This window comes from Arachis ipaensis, chromosome B02 (genome assembly GCF_000816755.2).
Source record: "Arachis ipaensis cultivar K30076 chromosome B02, Araip1.1, whole genome shotgun sequence".
NCBI classification, from domain to species: Eukaryota; Viridiplantae; Streptophyta; class Magnoliopsida; order Fabales; family Fabaceae; genus Arachis; species Arachis ipaensis.
Genome location: NC_029786.2, coordinates 105,424,853 through 105,435,491, shown reverse-complemented (window position 1 = coordinate 105,435,491; position 10,639 = coordinate 105,424,853). Strand labels below are relative to the sequence as shown.

The window sequence follows — 10,639 nt, the reverse complement described above, 5'->3', positions numbered from 1 at the left end:
TAATTTATTTAATCTAATAATCCAATAACATACTTTTAAGTTTTAACTTATATTTTTAAATATTAATGATTAATTGAAAATTAATAAATTTTAGTAGCTTTCTAATATTTTTTATTAGAGTGTTGGCTAAAAATAATAGCCAATACAAATTAAAATTGTTTGCACTTAAATTTTTGTCATTTTGATTTTTTGCTTTGAAAAGCATGATGATAACATTATCAATAGAATAATTCTCCACGTCTAAGCAATTTTAACTTCCAAGTTCATCTAAGTGATTTGAGTTACGCGTTCTTCTTCTTCTCGAATGCTACGTCTTTTTCTTCTCCTCCTTTTTTATTATTTTTCAATTTCGTTATCGTCTCCTCCTTTTTTATTATTTTTCAATTTCGTTACCGTCGTCACCAACAACTCCTCATCCTATTGGAATTTCGTCTCCTCCTTCATTTTCATCATTCTCCTCCATCATTATCATTATCATAATCATCATCATTATCGTCATTGTCTTCTTCTAATACGTATTGTCGTTATCGTTATCATCGATTTTTTGTCATATTGATGACACTATCAAAAATTGATTTGGATGTATTTTTGTTCAAAATTGACTTGTTTTTGAATTCGAATTTATATAATGGACAATTTTTGAATCATTTGATATTATACAATGGTTTCGTTTTGATAATATTTTCGGTTCATTCGAGACGCAGTTGTTTCTGAAATTGAATTTATATAATGGATAATGTTCGGTTCATTTGATATTATATAATGGTTTCATTTTGATAATATTTTTGGTTCATTCGAGACGCATGTGTTTCTGAATTCAAATTTATATAATGGACAGTTTTCGGTTCATTTGGTATTATACAATGGTTTCGTTTTGATAATATTTTCGGTTTCAAAATTATTTAACAATGTCACCACCGAGAATTAGAATCAATAAAGATGTTAGCAAAATGTTGGTGTTGTTAGTGATGACGATAATGATAATAGAAAAAGAAGAAGAAAAGGAAGGAGGAGATAAAAAAAATTAAATAAAAAAAAAACAGAAAGAGAAGGAGATGGATGTGATAATATGGTAGTGACAACGAATGACGATGACGATAATAAAAAATAAATAAAAAAAAAAAGAGAAAAAAAAAAGAAGAAGACCACGTACTCCACACCATATAAATTAAATGACTTAGTTGTAACTTAGTTGTTTGGTTGCATAAATCTTTTGAATGTGTAACAAAACTCTTATCAATAATAAAAGGGAGGTAGAAGATCAATTAGCGGTGAATTGTTCTTCTTTAATTTGTTACCCTATCCTAGGGAACAAATTTTTATAACTTTAGAATTGTAAGATAATTATGCATGAAATAATTAAGCATACCCTTAAAACATGGGAAAATAAAAAGTATGAAAGAAAATGACAAAGGAAAATAAAAACACATTAGTACAATTAGGTATACTTTAAATATTATCTTTTATTCTGTCTTTAATTTTTTTTAAAAAAATTATCATAAAAATGAGTATTTAAATTAATTAAATAATATTGAATCATTACCCTACCTGACCAACCCGCACCCTATATATGTATATTTTATATATTTATATAAAAATATTCAAGTGGATGTTGAATTAAAAACCTCTCACTAAATGCAAAAGATTCTTATAATAATGTTGTATATTTTTTATAACCCGTGGATTAAAAATGGGTAAAATTAGGAGTGAGATATTTTCAACTCGCAGATATAATAGAATTGAATTTATATAAAAAATTCAATGTGCAAATAGAGTTATAGGATTAGATCTAAACTCTACCATATTCTACTCATTTTTTTGGATATGAGAAGCATGTGTGTGTTGTATGTTGTTGTGGAGAATCTGGGTGCTAAACATAAATGTGGGATAGCTTTTTCTGAAATAAGAGATGAAGAAATTGGATCATTTGATTTTTTTGTAAAAAAAATTAAGCCCACTAATCGAACAGTCCGATTAGTGTGGAAGAAAAAAAATTAAATTTTGGTGAAGGTAATTTGACTCTCCAATTTGTGTACCCCAAATTTTTTTAATTTTTTAAATACAAATCGGATCCTTCGATTTATGTACCCAAAATTCGATGGTCTGATTTTTGCTCCTGACATCACAGTTGTAAAAAAACACCTATACACTCCATCACTGCGTCCTATACCATTTCCCTTGCACATCTAAATTAAAAAGTGCACAAACAATCAGCCTGCAAATGTACACACAAAAAAAAAAAAAAATCAAGAGCAAAATGAAAAATGTTAATGCTATGCTTTCAGCCTTTCATGCTTTCATACATCATATATCACACATCAAAGGCAGCTAAAAAACCAAACCAGAAAAGAGTGACACTGGTGTGTACATTGGCCACTTAATAATTTTTTATCATTTATATATATTCATATCCAAGTTGCTTAATCAAAATATTGAATGCTACATCTTCAATACACCATCATTTGAAGACACAATGCGATTGATTCCAGCCCAAGAAACCGAAAAGGGTAGACTTTTTCAGAAAAAAAATTCTCGCAACAAGATTCAGTGACCAACTTCGGAACCAAAAAGTGAAAAACTTGGTCCAAAACAAAATGTAAAAAATGGGGAGAATTAAGGTGAAAAAAATTCCGGAGAACCTGATTTCTACAGAAAAATGTTATACATCAGTTCATCAATGATCTGATATAAGAATTAAGACAAGATTCTGATTAAAATCTTGATCCCACAAGACCACGGACCAAAACAAGACTCTGAATTTGCCAATAATTACATTAACTTGCCACACTTACTTTTTTCCTTTCTCCGCAATAAAATACACAAAAAAAAAACATACACATTCGTTTGGGCCTTAAAAACAGAGAAACCCTTTTCCGTTCCCCAGCGCCCTGTGCAGAAAAGACGGGATTTTTCTCTCCCTCTGCTTAGGTTTCACTTTTTCCCAGAAAATTTTCCCGAGAAAAATCTCAATTCTGTTTTTCTTTAAAAAAATTCCAACTTTCATGGGAAAAAAATCAGCTGCGGCCACCGGGGAGGAGGAGTATGTTCCGCCGGACAACCTGAGGTGCGGGAGGACGGACGGGCGGCAATGGCGGTGCCGGCGGAGAGTGAAGGATAATCTGAAGCTGTGCGAGGTTCACTACCTTCAAGGTCGCCATCGCCAGTACAAGGAGAAGGTCCCTGAGTTCCTCAAGCTTCAGAGGAATAAGCGTAAGAGCCACTCTCATTCTCCTTCTCCTCCTTCCTCTCCTGCCAACAATGTCGAAATTAGGGCACGCAAGGACTCCAAGATTGCTCTTCTCGCCAAAAAGAAGCGCAAGCTTTCCGATGGTACTTCAGAGGCATTGGTCGTTCAGAAGAAGAATAAGAACAAGAAAAGGAAAAACAAAAACAAGGGGTTGCGGAGTGGTGATGATAAGCATTTGGAGCTTATAAGGATGGTCTTGACGAGAGAGGTTGAGAAAAGGAAGAAGAGGAACAAGAAGAATGACGATGATGAAGAAGATGAAGAGTGCAGCGAAGGAGCAGAGTTGCGGAGAGAATTGCCGAATGGAGTGATGGCTATCTCTACAGCTTCAACCGCCAATGGTTTCAATGGCAATGTGGGTTCCCATTTTGATGTAAAACTGGCTGCTGATTCTAATTCCAAAGCGCTCGCCGTCACGCCGCGTTACTTCAGGTCCAAGAATGTTGATAGAGTCCCTGTTGGCAGGTTGCAGGTTGGTGGGTTCGTTAGTTATTACTCTTTTTTTTTTTTTCTGTGGGTTTAGCAGAAGCTGCTAAGTTTTACTCTCTTTTTTTCCCCCCTTTGATTTGTTGATATTTGTTTTTTTCAGGTTGTGCAGTATGGACAGGGCTTGAAGAAGAAGGGAAAGGGTAAGAAGAAGAGGTGTCATTGGTGCCAGAAGAGTAATTCTCAGAATCTTATCAAGTGTTCTAGCTGTAACAAGGAGTTCTTCTGCATGGATTGCATAAAACAGCGGTCTGTCATTGTTGCATTCATTTACACTGCCCCAATGTTCAATGCTTATATATTAACAAATATGATTTTGTAGTTGAGGATTCAAATATGAGACATATGCTGATATTTCTTGAAACTAACAGGTATTTTGGCACTGAGAATGAAGTTAAGAAGGCATGCCCTGTTTGTAGAGGAACTTGCACTTGTAAGGACTGTCTGGCAAGTCAATATAAAGACAGTGAAAGTAAGGTCTGACATCAAAATTGATGCTTTTCTGCTTTACAATGTTGCTTTGGTAGCATATGCTGACAGTTCAGTTAACATGCATTGTCTTAGGAACATTCGGCTGGTAAAAGCAGAGTTGGTAGAATATTGCATTTACATTACCTACTCTGTATGCTCCTTCCAGTACTGAAACAAATAAGTGAATATCAGGATACTCAGCTAGAAACTGAAGCAAGAATTAAAGGTAAATATTATTGTTCTTCAAATTTCGTTTGCTAATATAGTAGTGTTATCTGAGATGCATTTTTATGTTGGACAGGGATGGAAGCTTCTGATATTCACATCAGACAGGTTGAATTTGGCTTCAATGAGAAAAAATTCTGGTAAACTCTATTCTGAGTGCTATTTAGAAAAGTCAAAGGTTTCTCTGGTGCTTGATGCTAACTAATTTATTACTTGACTCAGCAATCACTGCAAAACTCCCATTTTGGATCTCAATAGAAGCTGCCCTAGTTGCTTATATAGCCTTTGCTTAAATTGTTTTCAAGAATTAAGTCAGGGAAGCATTTCTGGAGAATCAATGTTGAAGCTACCGATTAAAACAAAAACTTGCGCTGCCCGTGAGAAAGAAAATGCGGATGAGAAGGCCATTTCTAGTTGCAATATAACTCATTGTAATGGCATTGACACTGTATCATTTCCATCTACAGAACTTGGTGGTTGTGGTAATAGCCACCGTGATTTGAGATATATTTTTCCCTCTAGTTTGATCAAAGAGATGGAACTAAAGGCAGAAGAAATCGTTTGCAGCTATGAATTCCCAGAAATACCAGACAAAAGTTCAAAATGCTCAATGTGTTCTGACACAGATCACAAAACTAAAAGACATAAGCAGTTGCAAGAAGCAGCTCTAAGAGGGGATTCAAATGATAATTGCTTGTTTAACCCCACAGTTTCGGACATCAATGGTGATAATTTTGAACACTTTCAAAAACACTGGGGAAAAGGCCATCCCGTAGTGGTGCAAGATGTTCTTCGAAAGACATCAAACCTCAGCTGGGATCCACTGATCATGTTCTGTAGTTATCTTGAGCGGAGCATTACAAGATACGAGAGTGATAAGGACTTACTTGAATCTTGTTTGGATTGGTGTGAGGTCAGTGTATCAGTTATTGTTTTTTGTTATTATACTTTTTAAATTGAATTGTTAATTGATAATCTTGGTTGGCCATAAAATCGTACTGCATTCTTGCAGTAATATTTTATTCATTTAAACATATTTATAAACACATACCAATTTTAGTTTATAGGGCTTTGTTGTACTTCACAAGTATATGCATGGGCATACATACAAACTGGATGTTTAATCTATTTCCCTGTTCTTTATAACAATGATAGTAAGTTTAGCACTCTATCTCTGTGGCAGGTGGAAATTAACATTAGGCAGTCTTTTAGCGGGTCTCTCAAATGTCGTCCTTGCGAAAACACTTGCCATGAGATGCTGAAATTAAAGGGGTGGTTGTCTTCCCAACTTTTCAAAGAGCAATTTCCAGGTCATTTTTCTGAAGTAATTGATGCTCTACCAATTCAAGAATACATGAATCCCATGTCTGGTCTTCTGAATTTGGCAGCAAGTTTGCCACTTCAGAGTACTAAACATGACATTGGACCATACGTGCATATTTCATTTGGCTGTGCCGACAAGGAAGCTGATTCTGTGACTAAACTCTGCTATGATTCATATGATGTGGTATGCTTCCTTCCTTGTTATGTTGCATTTGATTTCTTCTCAAGTATATTCAGAGTAATACAGTTCTTCGCTTTCAAGTCTTTTTACTTTCTGCATTGAAACTCTAGCAGCTTTAAGTAATTTAAAATCTTACAGAATTAGGTTGCTTCCTGTGGTGAAGCCCAAAATCCTACAACTACTTTTGGGTTTTTGATGGTTCATGTTTATATCGAACCCCAGTACTCAATCATGCTCATACCTAGAAATTATGAGTTGCAATTGTTTCCTTTCCTCTAAGCAACAAATTGACACGAAAATTCACTGAACAAATTTATGCCAAAGCTTCGTGTTGAATAGCAGTGATCTGTTCTGCACTTTGTGGGAAAAGGATCATGTAGTGTGTAGAATGACGCATTGACGCTTTATCCTTATCCATTTCATTAGCCATCTGATTTGTAATTCCAGGTTAATATTATGGCACATACCACGGATGTTCCCCTATCTACAGAGCAGCTTTCAAAAATTCAACGACTACTGAAAAAGCATAAAGCTTTATGTCGAAGGGATTCTTCTAAAATTACTGCTGAACAACAACAGGAAGAGAAAGTAAAAGAAACGTTACCACCACATGCTGAAGAAGTGGAACAAAAAGGTTCACAGCGAGTGGCCAAAGAAGTTGACTTTTTAAGGAGAGTCAATAGAACATCCTTTGTCTCAACTCACACTGAAAAAGCAACTACTGGAAGTATAGAGAACAGCTTTTCCCAGGATAGAGAATGTGATTTATCTGATTCTGATTCGGAACCCACAGTTCTCCATGGGTTGTCTACAGGCCGTAATCCAAGAAATCTGTTTGAAAGCTCGAAAGATAAAAATAAGTTTTCTGCTGAGCATTCTGGGGCCCAATGGGATGTATTCCGCAGACAAGACGTTCCAAAGCTCATGGAATACCTTATAAGACATTGTGATGAATTTTCTCATAACTATGACAATGACAAAGTAGTAAGTTCAAACAATGACAACTCTTGAGGATTTTGTTTGAACCGGTGGTTATTGATTGACATTTTTTCGCAGATGGTTCATCCAATTCTAGATCAGAGCATTTTTCTTGACAAAAATCACAAAATAAGGCTTAAAGAGGAGTTTCGTAAGTACACATAGTTCTGTGTTTCATGATCTGTTACAATTGCAGGCAACTCTATTTACACAATCGTCATTGTTACCAGAGGTTGAACCATGGACATTCAAGCAACATGTTGGAGAAGCTGTTGTCATTCCCGCTGGATGTCCATACCAGATCAGAAATCCTAAGGTTTTGCATTAGCATAATGACTATTTCTCTCTCTTCCTAAACTTTAGGAATGTATGAAAAAAAATTTCCCTTCCTTTTTCCCCGTCTTTTATAATCTACAGTGTTGCGTTCATGTGGTGTTGGAATTTGTGTCACCGGAAAATGTCTCCGAGTGTATCCAGCTGATTGATGAGGTCCGACTGCTGCCGGCAGACCATAAAGCCAAAGTAGAAACGTTGCAGGTATATTTTATTTTGTAAACCAGTTCCTGCTTTCTGCTATTGTTGTAAGCATGGAATTGACAAGGGCCTCTTGAAACAGGTGAAGAAAATGGTGCTTCATAGCATGAATACAGCAATTAAGGAAATGCATGAGCTTACAAACAAGCCAGCCAAAACATGATTGCACCAACTGTCTTCCATTTTTGTATAGATTATTGCTCCCCAATAAAAAATCATAAAAGTAGCTTCTAGAAAAAAGGTACTCTAATTAAATTGATTAGTTTCTTCAGTGTAACCATTTTTTGACTGCTTTGACATCTATCTCTGCCCTACCCGAGTTTGAAATAATCCTTGATGGTCTGTGTATATATTTTGCTTAGTGGTTAAATTGAAGAGAATTTTCGAAATATTGAGAGGAAATTGCTTAGCTCATTAACTTTTGAAAGTGATTTCGATTTTCGAATGACACTTGGGTTTGAATCCAAAAGAAGAGTTGGTCCGTAGAAACAAAAGTCAAGTGCTTCTAAGAAATGTTATCAGGTTCCTAGCGTTAGGAATAAAAGCACTCATACAGTGGAAAAGAGAAGTGGAAAAGAGAATAAAAGAAAAGAACCTGGAACTATATAAAGTCGCATAAGCTTAATTATGCAATTTTGTGATTACATGAAAATGGTCGAATGAAATTATGAAAATTTTAAAGTTAGAAAAAAAGAACGTGATTTAATAGGCTATGTGAACAGTGTAATTCTTTGTTTATATAGTGCAAATAGCACTTTCCATTTTGCAATTAAATTGTTAGTTATGACCATTAATTTAACCGGAATCTACACATCTACAACTAGCAATCGGGAAAACTAAAAATAGTTGATAATATCAATCTTAAATTTGATGATATCACTTCTTATTTACGTAAGTTATCCTTCATCCTCGTTATTTTATTTTTCTTGGTAATGAAAAATGACCCATAAAAGTTGATAATTTGAAAATAACATATAATAAGAGTGGCATTATCTAATTAGAAAATGGCAAAATCTACTTCCGACAATAAAGTGTACTTCAGTATTTTTTAAAGAAGAATAAATTACCATTTGTACCCATGAAATATATAAGCGCTGACAAATATACCCATATAAGAATAAAACGAAAATTGTAACCACAGAAGATAGCCGTCGTGTGCCAAAAGTATCCGGACGTTGGTTACGCAATTTGTCTGTTAGGGTACTTTTGGCACACATAAGCCATCTTCTATGGTTACAATTGTCGTTTTATTCTTATATGAGTACATTTGTCAGCGTCTGTATCTTTCATGGGTACAAATGGTAATTTATTTTTTAAAGAATAAAAACTCTAATCTGTATTCTGTGCATGCACGACAGAGTATGAAGCTCAAATATAGACCGCTTTCTTACACTTTTTACCGTAGACTATAATGCTCATGCACGCAGCATTAACCGCTGGAAAATAATCAAGAGATAAATACATGTATAATTCTTTAGAAAAAATTGACAAAGAAACAAGGAAAATGTCATAGCGCCTTTAGTTTTAGCCTTTTAGGCTTTGAGCTCATGCTTTAGTTTTATGTTCGTCAAAATTGCTTCTGGAGAGCCTCAAGAAACAAAGGGGTCCTCACTATTTAGGGGGCCATAAGCCCATCAATTGTGTAAGAAAGAGACTTTGCCCAATCAGCTCTGAGCAGCAATGTCTGCAGCGTCTGCATCACATCATACCCAGGATCAAGCTTACGCTGCCAACCCTACACAAATTACATTATGCACAAGTTACACAAACAATTTTGATAGCAGGATTTGTGCTTTGTATTCATTTTTTCTCCGCTAGACGACGGAGTGTGAGATTATAACATTGTGGATCCCACACTGCATCCAACGGTGGAGGGAAGTAATTCTGGCGCCCAAGAAAAAATGAATACAAGTATCATTTCTCCATTAATAAGACGACAACCAGGAAGCAGAGTATAATCAGCTATGAGAACTTATAAAGGGCATATTGTTTTCCATTACTTTCCAACTCACATGATAGTGGTATTGTCGCATACTAGTGTAGTGAGCTTGGTAAAAAGATGACCCAAAAAAAAAGTTACCTCGAGAACCAGGGTTGTCACCATGACAGTACAAACATTGCCATCTACATTAACTCTATGACGCCTGACTTTCTCCAGTAATTGCTCTATGCACTCTGCAGGATGAACCAGGTCACCTTCCGGGGTGCCCCAAAAGGTAAATGCCTCTTCCACTTCCTATTAGAAAAACAGAAGAAACCAATGTATGCAATGGCTCAGAATCATATCACGGGGTTAAGTAAATGAAAAAAGAACATATATCTGCAATCCATTGAACCCCACACACAACAAGCAGGACCTCATTACTATGCTCACCTGTAGACAGAATGCAACAATGTAATAATCCATATTCAAACAGTTGTATCTTGAACAAATTACCTCAATGAAAGCCTTTGGATTTGGGCAGTTCTGTTTTTGTGATAATCTGAGTGTGCACTCTGCAGCTGTCCGACCATCACGGCGGGCAACAGCTTTGAAAAATTCCAATAGATTTACCCGGTCACTACCAGAGAGTTCAGCAGTCATGCCTACATCAAGGAAAACCACATGAGGCTTTGATTTGAAGAGCCGATTCCGGCGCTTGCTTTGAGAGAGTCGAACAAGGATATTTCCGGGATGCATGTCTGCATGAATGAAGTTATCCACCTGAAAGAATATACCCCAATATATTGGAAGCTAAACTTTATCATGTTCAAGTCTAAAATACCAAAGGATCCAACTTCTAGTTCATACTGAACATAGGAAATAGGATGTAATATGATTATTATAGATCAAACAAGGAAAGTCAGAAAGTAAATTTGTTTGTGGATCAAATAAGAAAATTTGTTGAAATAAAAGAGAATTGCCATTAGCTAAAAACCATAAAGAGGCTATAGAAAATGAAAGGTCCAGGTTTATCATGAAATACAAGCAGCATAACATAAGCATACAAACTAGAGAGTAAATAACCTGTTCCCGGTTTAATGTTTCATCCAACGTAAATTGAAAATCTATATAGTACAAGTTAATAACAGTTAATGAGAACTAAGATTATAAATTTTCATGAAAATACAAGCAGAAGATAACATAAAGATAAGCAACAATTTAATGCTAAAATTTTCCATAAAAACTATTTGAAATTATCCAAATCTCCCCC

At 35.3% G+C, this 10,639-nt stretch overlaps 2 protein-coding genes across 2 annotated transcripts in view; one reads left to right on the top strand and one right to left on the bottom strand.

Annotated features, from left to right (window-relative positions):
- On the top strand, positions 2,626 to 7,843 carry LOC107626237 (lysine-specific demethylase JMJ25). Its single transcript, XM_016329073.2, has 12 exons — positions 2,626 to 3,719; positions 3,837 to 3,982; positions 4,105 to 4,210; positions 4,298 to 4,430; positions 4,506 to 4,569; positions 4,652 to 5,342; positions 5,613 to 5,936; positions 6,381 to 6,917; positions 6,990 to 7,062; positions 7,142 to 7,227; positions 7,329 to 7,448; positions 7,528 to 7,843. The coding sequence occupies exons 1-12, from the start codon at positions 3,003 to 3,005 to the stop codon at positions 7,606 to 7,608; spliced, it is 3,078 nt and encodes a 1,025-aa protein (XP_016184559.1). The 5' UTR covers positions 2,626 to 3,002; the 3' UTR covers positions 7,609 to 7,843.
- Positions 8,808 to 10,639, bottom strand: part of LOC107627990 (probable serine/threonine-protein kinase abkC) — a 14,574-nt gene continuing 12,742 nt past the window's right edge. The window contains exons 3-5 of the mRNA XM_016330794.1: positions 9,883 to 10,149; positions 9,526 to 9,681; positions 8,808 to 9,180 (exon numbers count right to left, since the gene is read on the bottom strand). Of these exons, the coding sequence (XP_016186280.1) occupies positions 9,061 to 9,180; positions 9,526 to 9,681; positions 9,883 to 10,149 (543 nt within the window). The 3' untranslated portion in view covers positions 8,808 to 9,060. The remainder of the gene's footprint in view (positions 9,181 to 9,525; positions 9,682 to 9,882; positions 10,150 to 10,639) is intronic.